We start from the raw sequence: 18,418 nt of genomic DNA, 5'->3' as shown, positions 1-18,418 counted from the left end.
ATTAAACATTTTTTTGTTAATTAAAAAAAGAATTAAAAAAATTATTTAAAAAATGTTAATTATTTTTCTATTTGTGCTTGTAATTTATGAACAAGCTGGCTCCGCCCCTAACATGCTGCTCTGCCATCAGTCAGCTGACTTGAAGCTGCGTGGGGGGGGTGCAGGGCATTCTGGGTAAAGGTGATAGTAACTGTTTAAGGGCACTGATGGGCTTTCTGAAGGGAATGGAGCTTTATAATTTAGTGTAGGTGTTGTGTTCATCTGGATAGGTAGGTCCAACTTTGGTGCTTCGTTTATTATTGTCGTTATTTTTGTTTTATTGCTATTATTTTTATTTTTTTAATGTGCATTTAACACACACCAGAATGTAACCTGAAGTATTTATACATCCATTGACACATCCGGTACAGTAGGTGGCGGTATGGACCTAAGGTGATGGTTGCCACCCTCCAATCAAAGGAGGGAAGAAGAAGAAGAAAGGGGGGGGGGTGAAGAAGAAGAAGCCGCCGCCGCGTGGGGGCAGTAAAGCTCCACTCGAGCTGCCAATCCGCTGTTCGAAGAAGACGTTCCGGAAGTTAAAGTGTTGTTTCGCGCAGCTTGTTTTCTGTGCTGTGTTTTGTTAGTTTTTATTTCCTTTTTATAATGTGATATTATCGCCGCGATATTTAGTAGATGTTGCCAAAAACCCGCGTTTCGTCCTGAAGATTTTTTGAGTGGTTCTGCACTTAATGAGGTAAGTTTAAATGAAATAGACAAACAGCAGAGCACTGCCTTGGAAAAAGTAATTTGAGATACTTTCTTACCAGTTTTGCCGGAGCTCGATTTACAATCTGCAGCCGTGTTTAGCAGCACGGGGTTCTTTACAAGCCAACTGCGTCTTGTCAAGTTTCCCATCTTCTTTTTTTTTTTTCTTTAAAAAAAAAAGCCAAAATATCTCCAAACACCTGATCTAAATGTTTTATAGGCGTTAAAAAGCGCTTGCTGCTGTTCTCGCGGACCTGCTTATTTGTTGTGGTAGAAATGTGCTTTCTGGTGCCGTCCGTGTTCAGAACACAACACAATGCGTTCGGTGTACCTCGGAAAAAAAATGATGCAAGCACGATTTCGTATCCTCCCTACTGTCCCAATGACCCACAAACACAAAACGGAGCTGATTCTATAGAGGGTTTTCATGTGACGTATCGGTCACGTCATTTTGTGTCCCGCGGCCAATCTGGATTACGACGCGGTGGTCGCTGTGATACACTACGTGCATTTGGCAGATTGCAGAAGCTTCAACGTCGATATGAAGAAGCCTCACGGCACCGTGGCGCTAACAGAAATCCACAGTTTTATTATATTATTATATATTTTAATTTGTTCGGCAATAAAATTATATAAGAATACATAAAAATACAGCTGAGGATAACACAAGAACGCTTCCAATACGGATGCTTATTTACATTGTGGTCTTCGAGCACCGAGCTGCTGATCTACAAGCTGCCCTTCCAGCGCCTGGTGAGAGAAATCGCTCAGGACTTCAAGACGACCTCCGCTTTCAGAGCTCCGCTGTGATGCTCTGCAGGAGGCCGGCGAGGCTGATCTGGTCGGCGGCTTCCTAGTTCACAATATCGCAGTGTGACACTGTCAGCCAGTTCGTTACATCAACACTAAATTCACTATCTGGTACAAAATACGGATCCACTGAACCGACTGCTACACATCTATCACTTTAAATAGCTTTACCTCGAGGATTTAAAGCATTGTAATAACCGTACATTCTCTCCATTTTTCTATCACGTGTCAGCCTCCTTGTAATTTAGAATGGAGACGGCACCTGTCCTGCAGCAAATCAGTCACGTGATTGAAAACCCTCTATTGAGGAACTTCCTCTTGGTCTTAAAGGTCTGGATAGGCGGCAGCACCGTTCACGTCTGATGACTTGAAGTGACTTATGTTGTCATTTGGTGCTGTATAAGTAAAGGCTTTCATTTGTTTCAGTGTGCACCCTGGGTGACAGTCCTGATTCCTCATTCGTCTGGTTGGCCAGTCTTACTCCTGAACTCCCAGAATCCCCTACTGCAGCCTGTAGGAACATGGTGTCAAAAATAAAGCAGAGGAGAGAGGAGGAACCACCACAAGTCATCATGGAAACCAGCCAGACGAAGAGGAGGATGGGTGAGGTGGGCGTTGCCATGGATACAGCGGAATGTAGTAACAGTGAAACTGCACAGGTTACCATGGAAACTAGAAGCAGTTTAATGGTGAAGGGAGTTAAGAGGAAAAGGAGAAAGCAGATGGAGCTGGAGGTGGCAGGAGCAGCAAAGGAGAACACGCAGCAAGTCACCATGGAAACCAGTCAGACAGGAAAGAAAAAAAAACAAAAGAAGCTGAGGGAAAACGGCATTGCCATGGTTACAGCAGACCATAGTAACAATGGAAGAGAGTTTTTGGTTACTATAGAAACTCCGGACAATTGCATGACTAAAAAAAACAAAAAGAAGAGAAAAAAGATGCACGTGGAGGTGGGTGGAGTAACAGACGTCACCGCCCAGACAGAAAAAACAAAGGACAAGACAAGATGGAGGGAGGTGGACGTCGCCATGGATACAGTGGAATGTAGTAACAGTGAACCTGCACAGGTTACCATGGAAACTAGAAGCAGTTTAATGGTGAAGGGAGTTAAGAGGAAAAGGAGAAAGCAGATGGAGCTGGAGGTGGCAGGAGCAGCAAAGGAGAACACGCAGCAAGTCACCATGGAAACCAGTCAGACAGGAAAGAAAAAAAAACAAAAGAAGCTGAGGGAAAAGGGCATTGCCATGGTTACAGCAGACCATAGTAACAATGAAAGAGAGTTTTTGGGTACTATAGAAACTCCAGACAATTGCATGACTAAAAAAGACAAAAAGAAGAGAAAAAAGATGCATGTGGAGGTGGGTGGAGTAACAGACGTCACCGCCCAGACAGAAAAAACAAAGGACAAGACAAGATGGAGGGAGGTGGGCATCGCCATGGATACAATACATCATGTTCAAGCAGAAATGCACCAGGCGGGTACCTTGGGAAATGATGATACTGACAGAGAGAGAGAAGAACATGGGTGTGAGATGAGAGGAGCAACAGCAGGACAGAGGCATGTCGCCATCGGAACAAATGAGATGGGAAAGAAAAGGAAAAAAGGAAAGCGTACGCAAAGGGAGGCAGGAATCACCATGGTTACAGCAGAGTCCAGTGTGGAGGAACCAGGAGTCTCAGTTGACACACAGACTATTATCACCCATACGGAGAGGAAAGTCAGGGAAATGGAGGAAGAAGTAACTAAAACTAAGGATGAGAAGAATGACAGTAATGGAAGAAAAGAGGAAAGGAGGAAGGAAGGAAAAAGTACACATAACGAGGAGAATGAAAGTAGTAGAAGGAAAGAAAGGGGGGAGAATGAAGGAGGAAGAATGAGAACAAAGGGGAGGGGCCAAGCTTCACTGGAAGGAATGGATGGGTAAGTCCAGAGTACTGATCATTGATTAGTCTATGAGCCAATCAGAGTTGCAGGTTTGAGTGGTTTGGACTTTGTCTTCAGGCTGGACTGGACGGAGGTCAAAGAGCTGCAGGAATTTATTCCAGATGTGATGAACAGATCAGAGGAGGAGATCAAAACACTGCTGCGGTATGACCTCCAGCGCTTCAGGTTCTTCAAAAAGCAAGGTACTACCCAGCACTGCAGTAATGTGCTACAACACACCACACTGCTACTGCACTGAAGTGTAGGGACAAAACAGAAAATCAGTTTAGTGCTGGAGACCTAAGGGCTCCATGGAATGAAATCCATGTCCTGTGTCAGTTGAACCTGCTAAAAGAGACAGCTCAAATTATTACAGAGAATGACCACTCGGGAACGCTGAATTTCTTTCCTGTGCAGGCGAGAGAGCCGGCGGGCATGACCCCTCGTCGCTACTCACCAGTCAAAATCAGAATCAGAATGCCTTTTATTGTCATTATACATTGGTACAACGAGATTAGGGCCATCCAGTTGCAGTGCAATAAAATAGAACAAAATAAAAATAGTGTAAAAAAAGAATAAAAATAGTGCAAGAGTATGTATCAAAAACAAGATATAAAGAAAAATTCAACAATGTAAGGAATAATATATATACAATTGACACTAGTGCAAGGTGCGGCTAGGACATAAATATATTGCACAGAAATGTATGTTGTCCATGGGTGATTGGGTTATTGCACGAGGAGGATCAGTGCATGTTAAAGTTCAATGTGGTTATGGCTTTGGGGAAGAAACTGTTTTTCAGTCTGTTTTTGTCCTTGTGAGCCTGTAGCACCTCCCTGAGGGCATCAGGTCAAACAGGGCAGAGCCAGGGTGAAAGCAGTCTTTGGAGATCGCTTTGGCTCTGCTGAGGCAGCGGGAGGTGTAAATGTCCAACAGGGAGGGGAGAGGGCGGCCGATGATCTTCTGTGCTGCCTTAACAACCCTCTGCATTCTCTCCCTGTCAGCAGCGGTGGAGCTGCCAAACCATACTGTGATGCAGTATGTCAGCAGGCTCTCAGTGGATGAGCGGTAGAAGGCCAGCAGCAGGTCGGTGTTGAGGTTGTACTTCCTGAGGACTCTCAGGAAGTGTAGCCGCTGCTGAGCCTTCTTGAGGATAGATGAGATGTTGTTGGACCAGGAGATGCAGTCTGAGATGAGAATGCTGAGATACCTGAAGGTGTGGACCCTTTCCACATGCTTGCCGTTGATGAGAAGGGGGGCAGGGTCGGTGCAGTGTTTCCTGAAGTCAATGATGATCTCTCTGGTCTTCCTAGTGTTCAGAGCGAGGTTGTTCTCTGAGCACCAGGCTGCCAGCTGCCGGATCTCCTCTCTGTAGGCAGCCTCATCACCTCCAGAGATGAGACCGACCACTGTGGTATCATCTGCAAACTGGACGATAAGGTTGTTCTTGTGGGCCGGCCTGCAGTCGTAGGTGTAGAAGCAGTAGAGGAGGGGGCTCAGCACGCAGCCCTGTGGAGAGACGATGCTCAGCGTGCGGGTGGAGGAGAGCTGGGGGCCGAGTCTCACAGTCTGGGGACGGTTGGAGAGAAAGTCTTTAATCCAGGCACATGTGAGAGGGTGGAAGCCAAGAGTGTCCAGTTTTGTGGTGAGTCTGTCCGGAATTATTGTGTTGAAGGCAGAACTATAATCCACAAAGTGCATTCGGACGTAGCTCTGCGGCTGTTCCAGGTGGTTTAGAGCAGAGTGGAGAGCTACGGCGATGGCATCCTCTGTGGATCTGTATCTGTCCTCTGTGGACATGCCTATCTCGGCTTTCAGTGCTTACCAGTCGAGTGAGTATAAGAGAAATTGTGGAGAGCTGGACATGTCCCAACTTGTCCTCTGACACGTCGAAACGGAGGCGTTCTTTGTCTCGCTTGCCGTCGTGACGCGCGAAGCTTCCGCGCGGCTTTCCATGACAAAATCTCTTGTTAAAAGTGAAATCTGCCGGAAAATGACTGATGTCCAGCTCTTGTGATAACCAGAGAAATTGCACACGACGGTCCCAGATCCACACAGCGATCCGTTTAGAAATGATCTGGTGGTTTCTGCCTGTGGAGCGCGGCACGCAGTGTGCCATTGTGGGTTGTCCTTAAAGTGATAGTAACACTCCTTATTCTCTGTGAAGCCCGTAACATTTTCACCGAAAGCCATCAAAATTTTTCTAATGGTTTCCAGCTGTCTGTCTCTAACAGTTTCTGAAAAAATTCTGATGGAAAAAAAGCCCAAATCATTCCGCCATTTCCTCGCAATGAAACGACGACGAGAGGGGTGGCGCAGTGCTCACACAAAACCTGCCCACAGGCGAATGACGCAACCGACAGGCATGGAAAAACTCACGCATGCGCACGAAGGTTCAAGCTTGGCTGACGTAATCACACGTGATTCAAATCCATATAGTTTTTGAAAAAAATAAAAAGGTCCGTTAATTTTCTAACAGACCGTGTGTGTGTATGTATATGTATGTGTGTGTGTGTGTATATGAAAGAGAGAATCAAAGACATATATAATTGATAGGTATATTTGCAATTCTTTTGACAGCATCCATCAGTAAGTCCACCCAAATTAAGCATCCTGTTACAGTTGGTGATGTGAGTGGGAATGACTTGGCAGATGTTTGATTTCCAGAACTGATTTCCTTCATAATATTTCTGTGTTGAGGGAGTCCCTTGTTAATTCTGTCCTTGTGATTGACCAGGAAATGGTCACATCTTTGTTCACTGAAGTTAAGAGTCAGTTGTTTTAAGGATCAGGCGGGCTGTGATTCAAGCTGACTCAGATTTCAACAAAACTTGGCTCTGAGATGGAACCTGCCAAGAAACAAACTTTCCCAAAAGTTTTCAACCAAAAACCAAACGGTGACCTTGCTAGGGGTCATCAAAGTTCAAAGCAAAAATATGCAAAAACTGATATTTCATTAAATTCCCATCTTTCAAGTGGTGTAACATTCAGCACCATCAAGTCCCCGAGCTAGTTTACCTATCAAATGGCTTATGGAGGCAAATTTTCATCTTGCATACATATTTGGTTGGAGGATCGATGGCGCTGAATATAGGAGGCGCTCAAAGTCTGGTCAAATTGGATGTATTTAAAGGCCCATAACCCTCTGCGTCTCTGTGCCATCCAGCTCAGTGCTGTGGTCACTCAGCTTCTTCAGATGTCTGCTGATAGCCGTGAGAGTCCATCTGTTTGGAAAACAGCAACTATAATTCCTTTGCCAAAGTCAAAGAAACTGAGGGATCTGAATGATTTTAGACCTGTGGCTCTGACATCCTTGGTGATGAAAACATTTGAAAAAAATCCTGAAAGAGGAAGTCGTCCCCTTAACTGAGGGCAAACTTGATCCGCTGCAGTTTGCCTACCAGGCCGGGAAAAGCTTTTTATTTTGGGCAGAGTCTGTAGGCACCTGGAAAAGCCAGGATCTCCTGCCAGACTTTTATTTGCTGACTTTTCATCAGCTTTTAATAAAATGCAGCCTCATGTTTTAATTGAGGCTCTCATTTTAAATTGCCTGGTAAGGTTTCGTTGCTGCTCTTCAATTTTGTAATAAATGGAGTCCAGTGGGTCTTAGTGAACAGTCATATGTCCAACACTGGTATTCCTCAGGGCTGTGTCCTCTCTCCCCTGCTTTTTATTCTGTAGGGCAGGTCAGGAGAGCAGCTATGTGGTGAAGTTCTCAGATGATACAGCTTTGCTTCTTCAGGCTTCTGAGTCAGGCCGTGGGGACGCTCTGTCCATGTTTGTTAAATGGTTTGCTGACAGCTTCCTGGACCTTAATTTCCAAAAAACAAAGGAACTAATAATTAACTTCAGAAGGACCGGCTGGGGGCCTCCACCCGCAGCCAGCATCATCCACAGTGAAAATTGTTGTTTCCTAGAAGTACCTTGGAGCCAGGGTTCTAGCTGTGGTGGGCAGCGCCGGTCCATACCACCCAGCTTTGCAAATTTCCTCTTCCACCCAGCACGGATTTTCCAAAAAATGAACTGAAAATTTTCTGAAAAATGTACCAATTCCATCATATTTCAAGCTGATAGTGTTGTGCTTTTGTTTTATTTTACAATATCAGTCAAATAATTAAAGAAATAACAAATATATTTCTCATTTTCTTCATATCTCTGCTGCAAATGGCAGAGAGATCAGTCAGCTGCTTTCAGCACTTTAAAGAGATCAGAGCAGATTGAGACACTGGACCAAATTCCCAGTTTGTAATGCGGTGACAAGCACATTTTAGCCACTAGGTGGCAGCACATGTAAGTCACGCAGCCCATATTGCCCTCCTTCGTGGCTCTCCAGTCTGAGAGGTTGGATTCCTTGTGATACTCCTCCGTGTTTGACTTGCTGCTGCTGACTTCGGTCCGTGTCCTGTGTGGCCCTTTACGTGCTGAGTTTGTCCTGCCATCTGGAGACACTGTTTGGTGTGTTTGCTGACTGTCTGGACTTCGGCCAGGTTTGCTGGATGGTCGCTCTGCTCGTCCCCTCATGGATCCCGTTACTGTGCGGCCTGTCTTCAGTGGGCTTCCTGCTGGTTATTGCTGCGTTACTGCTGCTGGAAATCAACCTGCTGATGTTTCTCTCTGCTTTGGTGTCATTACACAAAGAGACATTTATTGTAATTCAAACCTGTCAGTTTTGAAATAAGTGCATATTTCCACAAAGCAAATAAAAAAAAAAAAAAAACCTCAAACTTCGTCATGTATTTTAGCGGCACCTTTAATGCTGCTTTATCTTTGAGCCGTGTCCCTACCAGGCCCACTCTTCTGCTTTTGGCTTCATGTGTAAATAAGTAGAACATGACTGCGGCGATGCTCTTCTTCTCCTCCAGGTGTGTCACTGCGGCGTGGACGTTTCTCTGAGCAGGAAAATCAGCAAATCAGACAGAATGTTGCTGACTTCCTGATTCTGACGGGCATCAGCTCAGCCAATCATCTGCTCTTCGCACGGAGGTTTAAGGAGCAGGAGGCTGAGATCCGGAGGCTGAGAGTCCAGCACCGCTTCCTGCTCAGAATTGGTACTGTGTCTCTTTCTTTGCCTTGTTTTTACTCTGTGACTATCTGTGTCCAGTGATGTCCAACTGTCATTGTGTTTATCAAAACATCTCAGTCAGATGAATACTGACAGACATGATACCATCTTTATCTCTTTGAATGTCTCCAGCTGAGGGAATCCCCAGGACATGCCATCAGGTTTTCACAAGAACCAAGAAGATGTTTGACGAGAAGAACTATGTGGGAAGGTGAGAGCTGGTGTCTTCTTTCAGGTTCTCGGAGGATGGGCCTTCTGTCTTTAACTGTAGCCATCCGTGTCCTCCTTCATGTACTCTAAGAACGATGGACCTCAGGTCTTTAACTGTAGCCAACTGTGTCCTCCTTCATGTTCTTTAAGAACGATGGACCTCAGGTCTTTAACTGTAGCCGTCCGTGTGCTCCTTCATGTACTCTAAGAACGATGGACGTCTGGTCTTTAACTGTAGCCAACTGTGTGCTCCTTCATGTTCTTTAAGAACGATGGACGTCTGGTCTTTAACTGTAGCCAACTGTGTGCTCCTTCATGTTCTTTAAGAACAATGGACGTCTGGTCTTTAACTGTAGCCAACTGTGTCCTCCTTCATGTTCTTTAAGAACGATGGACGTCTGGTCTTTAACTGTAGCCAACTGTGTCCTCCTTCATGTACTGTAAGAACGATGGACCTCAGGTCTTTAACTGTAGCCGTCCGTGTGCTCCTTCATGTTCTTTAAGAACGATGGACCTCAGGTCTTTAACTGTAGCCGTCCGTGTGCTCCTTCATGTTCTTTAAGAACGATGGACCTCGGGTCTTTAACTGTAGCCGTCCGTGTGCTCCTTCATGTTCTTTAAGAACGATGGACCTCGGGTCTTTAACTGTAGCCGTCCGTGTGCTCCTTCATGTTCTTTAAGAACGATGGACCTCGGGTCTTTAACTGTAGCCGTCCGTGTGCTCCTTCATGTTCTTTAAGAACGATGGACCTCGGGTCTTTAACTGTAGCCGTCCGTGTGCTCCTTCATGTTCTTTAAGAACGATGGACCTCGGGTCTTTAACTGTAGCCGTCCGTGTGCTCCTTCATGTTCTTTAAGAACGATGGACCTCGGGTCTTTAACTGTAGCCGTCCGTGTGCTCCTTCATGTTCTTTAAGAACAATGGACCTCAGGTCTTTAACTGTAGCCGTCCGTGTGCTCCTTCATGTTCTTTAAGAACAATGGACCTCAGGTCTTTAACTGTAGCCGTCCGTGTGCTCCTTCATGTTCTTTAAGAACAATGGACCTCAGGTCTTTAACTGTAGCCAACTGTGTCCTACTTCATGTTCTTTAAGAACGATGGACGTCTGGTCTTTAACTGTAGCCAACTGTGTCCTCCTTCATGTTCTTTAAGAACGATGGACGTCTGGTCTTTAACTGTAGCCAACTGTGTCCTCCTTCATGTTCTTTAAGAACGATGGACGTCTGGTCTTTAACTGTAGCCAACTGTGTCCTCCTTCATGTTCTTTAAGAACGATGGACGTCTGGTCTTTAACTGTAGCCAACTGTGTCCTCCTTCATGTTCTTTAAGAACGATGGACGTCTGGTCTTTAACTGTAGCCGTCTGTGTGCTCCTTTACGAGGGCTGTCAATAAAGTAACGGTCCTTTTTATTTTTTTCAAAAACTATATGGATTTCATTCATATGTTTTTACGTCAGACATGCTTGAACCCTCGTGCGCATGCGTGAGTTTTTCCACGCCTGTCGGTGACGTCATTCGCCTGTGAGCACTCCTTGTGGGAGGAGTCGTCCAGCCCCTCGTCGGAATTCCTTTGTCTGAGAAGTTGCTGAGAGACTGGCGCGTTGTTTGATCAAAATTTTTTCGAAACCTGTGAGACACATCGAAGTGGACACGGTTCGAAAAATTAAGCTGGTTTTCAGTGAAAATTTTAACGGCTGATGAGAGATTTTGAGGTGATTCTGTCGCTTTAAGGACTTTTCACGGTGCGAGACGTCGTGCAGCGCTCTCAGGCGCCGTCATCAGCCTGTTCAAGCTGAAAACCTCCACATTTCAGGCTCTATTGATCCAGGACGTCGTGAGAGAACAGAGAAGTTTCAGAAGAAGTTGGTTTCAGCATTTTATCCGGATATTCCACTGTTAAAGGAGATTTTTTTAATGAAAGACGTGCGGACGGATCCGCGCGTCGGGACGCAGCCGACGCGGTGCGGCGGCACAGGAAAAACACCTCCGTGTTGATAACCATTTGTAAAATCCAGGCGGCTTTTGATGGCTTTCAGTGGAGTGAGTATATGAGAAATTGTTTAACAGGCAGGACATGTTCCAACTTGTCCTTAAGGCTTCCAACGGAGGTGTTTTTCCTGTGCCGCCGCACCGCGCCGGCTGCGTCCCGACGCGCGGACCCGTCCGCACGTCTTTCATTAAAAAAATCTCCTTTAACAGTGGAATATCCGGATAAAATGCTGAAACCGACTTCTTCTGAAACTTCTGTTCTCTCACGACGTCCTGGATCAATAGAGCCTGAAATGTGGAGGTTTTCAGCTTGAACAGGCTGAAGACGGCGCCTGAGAGCGCTGCGCGACGTCTCGCACCGTGAAAAGTCCTTAAAGCGACAGAATCACCTCAAAATCTCTCATCAGCCGTTAAAATTTTCACTGAAAACCAGCTTAATTTTTCGAACCGTGTCCACTTCAATGTGTCTCACAGGTTTAGAAAAAATTTTGATCAAACAACGCGCCAGTCTCTCAGCAACTTCTCAGACAAAGGAATTCCGACGAGGGGCTGGACGACTCCTCCCACAAGGAGTGCTCACAGGCGAATGACGTCACCGACAGGCGTGGAAAAACTCACGCATGCGCACGAGGGTTCAAGCATGTCTGACGTAAAAACATATGAATGAAATCCATATAGTTTTTGAAAAAAATAAAAAGGACCGTTACTTTATTGACAGCCCTCGTATGTATTCTAAGAACGATGGACCTCAGGTCTTTAACTGTAGCCAACTGTGTCCTCCTTCATGTTCTCTAAGAACGATGGACCTCAGGTCTTTAACTGTAGCCAACTGTGTCCTCCTTCATGTTCTTTAAGAACGATGGACGTCTGGTCTTTAACTGTAGCCAACTGTGTCCTCCTTCATGTTCTCTAAGAACGATGGACCTCAGGTCTTTAACTGTAGCCGTCCGTGTGCTCCTTCATGTTCTTTAAGAATGATGGACCTCAGGTCTTTAACTGTTGCCAACTGTGTCCTCCTTCATGTTCTTTAAGAACGATGGATGTCTGGTCTTTAAATGTAGCCAACTGTGTCCTCCTTCAGGTTCTCAAAGAAGGAGGTCCGGTCTCTCATAAAGTTGCAGACGCTCCATGGTAATGACTGGAAGACCATCGCTACAAAAATGGATCGCAGCGTGGCATCTCTGGAGAAACGCTTTGCTGCCATCGGTAGGTCCTGACCTTTGACTCTTGGTATTTTGGGTTGCAGCACAGATTCCTGATGGAGGAGGGGCGAGTTGATATGATTTATGTGTTATTTGATTGAATGAATAGAGCCTTTATTGTCATTGTACATACATACAAACAATAAAATGTGTCCTCTGCATTTAAACATCCTCATTACAGTCAGACACAATCTGACCACTGGGGGTAGTGTGCAGCCACAGCCCAATGCCCAGGGACCAACTCCAGATGTAGAGACGCTGCCTTGCTCAGGGGCAGAGAAAGGAGCAGACCCTGAATAAGCAGGTTTTTGACTGTGGGAGGAAACCACACAGTACTAAAGAATGAAGCAGAAACCGTGTGAGATGTGTGAGCAGAACAAAGGACTGGCAAGCTGGTCTTTGGGTTAAATTTCTCAAAAAATGTCCCAACTATTGGATCGAAGTCGAAGGTGCTGATGATCGCAGAAGAAGAGTCGCGAAACCTCTGGAGTTAATCATGATGGATGGCAGAGGACAGAAATGAGTCACAGAATGTTTCTGTGTAGGCTCTCAGTTGTCTAGGTGGTTTCCATAGTAGAGAAGCTTGAATCTTTGACTGGACTGGGGTTCTTCTCTACAAGAGTCAAGACAGAAGTCAGATGACCAGAGCAAGAATTTTAGCTGAGGAAGCTTCTGCGATTAGAAGTGAAACGTCCTCACGTCAAGCAACCCAGTCCAGTCGAAGATTCAAGCTTCTCTACTATGGAGTCACAGAATGTCTCTGAAGAATTTTGACAGACACAGAGTCTTATTAGGACTCACTGAAATTGTCCATTTGTCTGTCTTAAGGTTTGCCGTGTGAACATTTGATATTTAGCATAAATATTTTTTGGTAAATGTTGAAACAGTTTGCATTGGAAAATAACATTTGTTTTGTCTTGCCACATCTGGACACACAGCAGGTGGAAACAAAACCTTGACCTAGGACTCGTGTGATTTGTTAAAGGTTTGAAAAGTGTCCTGAGTTCATGTGGACTCAGTGACCAGTTTCACGTTGTGCAGAAGCAGCCATAAACATTCTGATTTTTACCTGATGGCTAACATATGGCCATCAGGTATTGAGAAGACCTGGCGTCTGTCTGTCCATCTGTCTATGTACAGCATAAGTCCAGTCCTGTTACTGCCACAGGCTTCAAATTCACAGGGAACATTCTTGGGACACAGACCTTGGACAAGTTCAAAGATGGCTACCCTGGACATATTGTAAGAGGTATTTTAAGACATTAAAATGTCACATTCTGACCCAATTTTATGGCATGATCTTGTGGACATAAGCCCACAAGCATGGTGATGTCACTTCCTGGTTTCGCTAGCTGCTAACTTCACTTAGTTTTTGGCTAGAAATAACACCTTTCTCATTTATTATGTAAGCGCTAAGGAGAAATAAACACTTCTGAAGCTGAAAATGCCATTTTCTGAACCATTTTTGAGTTAGCGTGCACGCTAATTCAAAATGTCTATGGCTCTAATTTGTCTCATTATTACCTACAAATGCACAGAGGGCGATCTACAAATATTCCTTGATTTGCACAACTTCTGCTCTTGTCAAAAGCTCATATATGCACACGTGCAAAGCCTCCTGCAGATGCCATTAAAATGTAAATATTGTTTTTGATTGATGGAGGGGCTTTATTCAACATGTAGAAATTGTACGTGAGACAGTAGGATCTTAATAATTAATTAAACCACAAATTATCAAGAGCACAGGGCTCATACGAGGGTATTGTAGCATTGAGTTATTTTTGGATTCTCAAATCAGCTTGAGTCAGATTTAAAAAATCTCCCCAATGTGTCCAATCAGGATGGCGGAGATGGACTAGAGTCTGAGAACCTTCAAATAAAATGACAAAGTTCACAGAATTCCACAACTTGAAACTTGAAATTTGTTTGACAAAGTGGCTTCTGGATCAGAAGTTTACATACAGTCACTTATTTCTTCTAAAACATCTTTAGTTAACAAAAAACAAAATAATTTAATTTAATGCATATATTAATTTCAGGGGCACCGTGGGGTGCACGTGTGTTAGACACATCTTCGGTCCAGTGGTGAGGTCTGAAACGTGGCTTGTGTGTGAGTCCAGCTACAGGACGGGGGACCTGGATTCCAGAGGAGACGTCCAGGCTGAAGGCAGCTGTGAGAGCCCATCTGGAGACTCTGGTCCACCATGGACGGGGTCTGTCCCAGGATCAGCTCTGCAACAACCTGCCCTGGAAGCAGATCAGCCAGCAGGTCGGAACCAGGTCCTGGGTCCAGTGCCGACTCAAATGGTGAGTTCCAGACCTGAGTCTGGGATGATTCAGATGTAGGTTTCTGACCGTGCGGGATTCTGTTGGTAAACTTCAGACAGACGGTCTGATCAGTTTTTATCTTCCTTCACAGTGAAGCGGTCTGTGCACATGAATCTGGATTGTGTGATGACGTGTGTCTGTCTGAGCTCCAGGGACAAAAACAAAAATGGAACAAGGCTGCACTTTATTCAGCAGATATTGCCCATGTTAGCTTTGCTCCTGTGCCCGGCGTGCACGGGCAACCAGGGTATAAACGACGCGCCATGTGTTCAGCACGGCGGAGAACCGTGCACGCGAGCGTGGTTTAAGTGCAGAGCGTCAGTGACTCAAACAGGAACCGTTTCCACGTGCACGCTGCAGCACGACAGAAGTTCCTTTGGTTCTGCTGCGCCTGCTGGTGGTTTGAGCAGCGGAAACGTCTTCACCTCGCACGTTCAGTGTGGACATCTGGGGAGGAGCCAGTGTGACATCACAAAATGAACATGATGATGTCACACTGGAAGTGTAGTCACAAAGCAGATGTTTGTTCAAATCTGCTGCGTTGTCATCTGAACTTGATAAAACCTGCGTTCCACCTGCCTTTGTTCCGTACACGCTGCAGTGTAGCTTATGATCCTGGTACAGCGTGGCACCGGCACCGTGCGCACACTGCTCCCGTGGTGACTGACCTTTCTTTGTTTGTCTCTGCTTCAGGTTCTCCCTTTTGAAGTCTAAGCTGGCAGCAGATCAGTGTGGGACCTTCACACGAGGACAAGATGGTCTTCAGGCCAAAATTGACCTCATCCACACGTATGTGAATCTGTCACCTGGAGGTCAGATGTCATAGATCATGCACTGCCCTCTCATTTTGAACAGCACAAACCATGCGTTTACTCTGAGAAGATAAAACATGCAGTTCCTTGAGTGGCCACTTGAGGCTGGCACCAAAACAGAGTCTTGAAATCTCCAAATTTACATCAGAAATAAGCAGGCCTGGTTTCATAAAGCACTCCAACATTAGCCGTCCAAACTCTTTCACATCAATGGCTAAACTTGTAGATTAGCCGTTTTACATCAGGCAGCGAGTTTCACGCGTATAGCGGCCTTGTGAGTGATGTTGCCAAGAAACGCCTCCAATGCGTGAGAGTTTTGTTTACTTCCGGGTTGATCGTCTGTTGCAAACATGGACGACTCTGCTGCACCGCGGGAGAAGTGCTCCTGGCCTTCACATCCATCTCCTGTGGGTTATTCTGATACGGGAACACCTGCTCCCTCCGCGAGGCTGTCCTTTCTTCCTCTTCCGTCAAGTGGTGGTATGTGATAGCTGCCATGTTTGAAGTCAGATACTGAAGATTGGTCAACTAGAATAAGCTTAGCCTCCTTTGTAGCAGGCTTAAAACTTTACTCCGCTAACACCAAACTTGAGCCAACTAAGCACTTTGTGCAATGACTAACGTCAAAAGATTAGTCGTCTAAGTGAGTTTATTCGACTAAACAAGATTAGATCTTTTTATGAAACCAGGCCCAGGTACCAAAAACAAACAACCTGCTGGTTTCCCCATTAATGACAAAACTACAGAGGCTGTTGATTTTTTTTAATTAATTTTAATAACGTATCAATTAAAAATAATTTAACCCTTTTAAAAATTCTGAATAATCTGACTGAAAGCTGGTGTTTACTAGATCAAGGAGGCCAGGCACCAGCAGAGGGCGCCAGCTGCTGTGGACTCGACTGCATGTGGTCTGAGTGTCAGGGTCAAACACCTTTAGACACTTAAGAAAGAATGGACACTGATGCAGCAAATCTTTTTTTGTCAGCTTTGCAAAGGGAAGAGCAGTCTCGGAGCACACAGTCTCCACCTTACTCTCTTCCTGTGCTCAGCATCATTTTATTCAGTCAAACTGTGACATACAAGCAGGGCGTGATCATAGTGACATTGGGCCTCATGTATCAATGTTGCGCACTTGTGGCGTAAATTTAGGGCGTAAACTTGAAATACACCAAAGTCACCGTGACATGTATCAAGCAGCGCGTACCTGCCCATTTCCGGCGTACGCCTGACGTGATCTTGATAAATGCGGTGGGTGGAAACGATTGTAATTATAATAAGCACGCCCATAAATAGTCAGTCAGACTCCGCTTCAGACACACCCTCATTTTACGACATGGAAGCCGGAAAGACGGCAATGAAAAAGAACTCCACCAATCATGACGCGTGCCAGTAGAGCGTCAAAAGCGGCCGTCGTATCAATTGTTTTGTAGCATATAATCAATAAAGTGTTACAGTGATCCCTTATTAATCGCGGGAGTTACGTTCTAAAAAATAGCCCGTAATACGCGAAACCGCGACGTAGTCAGCGTTATTTTTTACAATTATTATAGACGTTTTAAGGCTGTAAAACCCCTCACTAGGTTCAAAGGTTCAAAAGGTTTATTGTCATATGTACAGTAAGAAACGTATTTCCCTGTGCAATTAAATTCTTTTCTTTGCTGCTCTCACCAGGTGTCTATAATAATAGTCAAAATAGGCATTAAAAAAAAAAAAAAAGCATTAAAAAGTAAAGTAACAATAAAGGTGCAGTTACAGTATGAAGTGAAATGAAATAATGTGCAAATAGCAAGATTCAAGTATTAACAGTTAACAGTAATCACGATCACGAGATACGTGTTGGTTTACGTGTTGGCATCAGAATTTTGGCTCTCTGTTGGGACTGTTTACACAGAGACTGCTACCTGCTGCTTTGGACTTGAATTAACAGTCTTTTTCAAGACTTTTTTACCTTTTTACTTTTTTACCTTTTTACTTTTTTTTTTACTTTTTTACTGTGCTCCAACGCCTAAGGAAGACCTCTAACGGTCGAAACATCGCGACGGAGCACTTTTATCAGCTAACTTTCATCAGCGTTGGCAAGCTAACTAGCTTGCTAACGCTTTCGTTTTTATTCTTTTTATTTATTTATTTATTTTTTATTTTATTTTTTTTTTCTCTTTTAGCACTGTTGTCGTGCGTTATCTGTGCTGCTCCACAGCGTGTTTAGTTGATTTTTATTTTATTTTAGCACCGTTGTCGTGCGTTCGCTGTTGTCGTGCGTTGCCTGTGCTGCTTCATGGCCTGTTTGGTGCCTTGATTGGGGCACTCCTTCTGCTGAATCACCTTTAAATTATTTACACATTATTCACTTTGTGTGTTTTTAGGAATCCGCTAGGTTGCGTAGCTACTAGCTTTTAGCCGATTTAGCATGGCGGCTTCTCCTGTCTCTCCCGTACTTTTCTGCTCTGGGTGTGAAATGTTTAGTTATACCTCGGCCTCCTTTAGCAGTAACGGTACTTGTAATAAGTGTAGCTTATTCGTAGCTTTGGAGGCCAGGCTGGGCGAATTGGAGACTCGGCTCCGCACCGTGGAAAATTCTACAGCTAACCAGGCCCCTGTAGTCGGTGTGGACCAAGGTAGCTTAGCCGCCGTTAGTTCCCCCCTGGCAGATCCCGGGCAGTCGGGAAAGCAGGCTGACTGGGTGACTGTGAGGAGGAAGCGTAGCCCTAAACAGAAGCCCCGTGTACACCGTCAACCCGTTCACATCTCTAACCGTTTTTCCCCACTCGACGATACACTCGCCGAGGATCAAACTCTGGTTATTGGCGACTCTGTTTTGAGAAATGTGAAGTTAGCGACACCAGCAACCATAGTCAATTGTCTTCCGGGGGCCAGAGCAGGCGACATTGAAGGACATTTGAAATTGCTGGCTAAGGCTAAGCGTAAATTTGGTAAGATTGTAATTCACGTCGGCAGTAATGACACTCGGTTACGCCAATCGGAGGTCACTAAAATTAACATTAAATCGGTGTGTAACTTTGCAAAAACAATGTCGGACTCTGTAGTTTTCTCTGGGCCCCTCCCCAATCAGACCGGGAGTGACATGTTTAGCCGCATGTTCTCCTTGAATTGCTGGCTGTCTGAGTGGTGTCCAAAAAATGAGGTGGGCTTCATAGATAATTGGCAAAGCTTCTGGGGAAAACCTGGTCTTGTTAGGAGAGACGGCATCCATCCCACTTTAGATGGAGCAGCTCTCATTTCTAGAAATCTGTCCAATTTTCTTGGATCCTCCAAACTGTGACTGTCCAGCGTTGGGACCAGGAGGCAGAGCTGTGGTCTTATACACCTCTCTGCAGC

The 18,418-nt window shown here is 45.1% G+C and overlaps 1 protein-coding gene across 1 annotated transcript in view; it reads left to right on the top strand.

Moving 5' to 3' along the window:
* The first annotated feature begins 564 nt into the window (after positions 1 to 564).
* The window catches only part of LOC117511380 (transcription termination factor 1-like), a 59,451-nt gene continuing 41,597 nt past the window's right edge, over positions 565 to 18,418 (top strand). Inside the window, exons 1-8 of the mRNA XM_034171431.1 lie at positions 565 to 733; positions 1,981 to 3,475; positions 3,557 to 3,681; positions 8,341 to 8,526; positions 8,673 to 8,751; positions 11,822 to 11,946; positions 14,063 to 14,249; positions 14,964 to 15,059. Of these exons, the coding sequence (XP_034027322.1) occupies positions 2,076 to 3,475; positions 3,557 to 3,681; positions 8,341 to 8,526; positions 8,673 to 8,751; positions 11,822 to 11,946; positions 14,063 to 14,249; positions 14,964 to 15,059 (2,198 nt within the window). The 5' untranslated portion in view covers positions 565 to 733; positions 1,981 to 2,075. The remainder of the gene's footprint in view (positions 734 to 1,980; positions 3,476 to 3,556; positions 3,682 to 8,340; positions 8,527 to 8,672; positions 8,752 to 11,821; positions 11,947 to 14,062; positions 14,250 to 14,963; positions 15,060 to 18,418) is intronic.

This window comes from Thalassophryne amazonica, chromosome 5 (assembly GCF_902500255.1).
Source record: "Thalassophryne amazonica chromosome 5, fThaAma1.1, whole genome shotgun sequence".
NCBI classification, from domain to species: domain Eukaryota; kingdom Metazoa; phylum Chordata; class Actinopteri; order Batrachoidiformes; family Batrachoididae; genus Thalassophryne; species Thalassophryne amazonica.
Note: the sequence above shows the minus strand (reverse complement) of the source record. Positions and strands in the feature narration are given on the sequence as shown.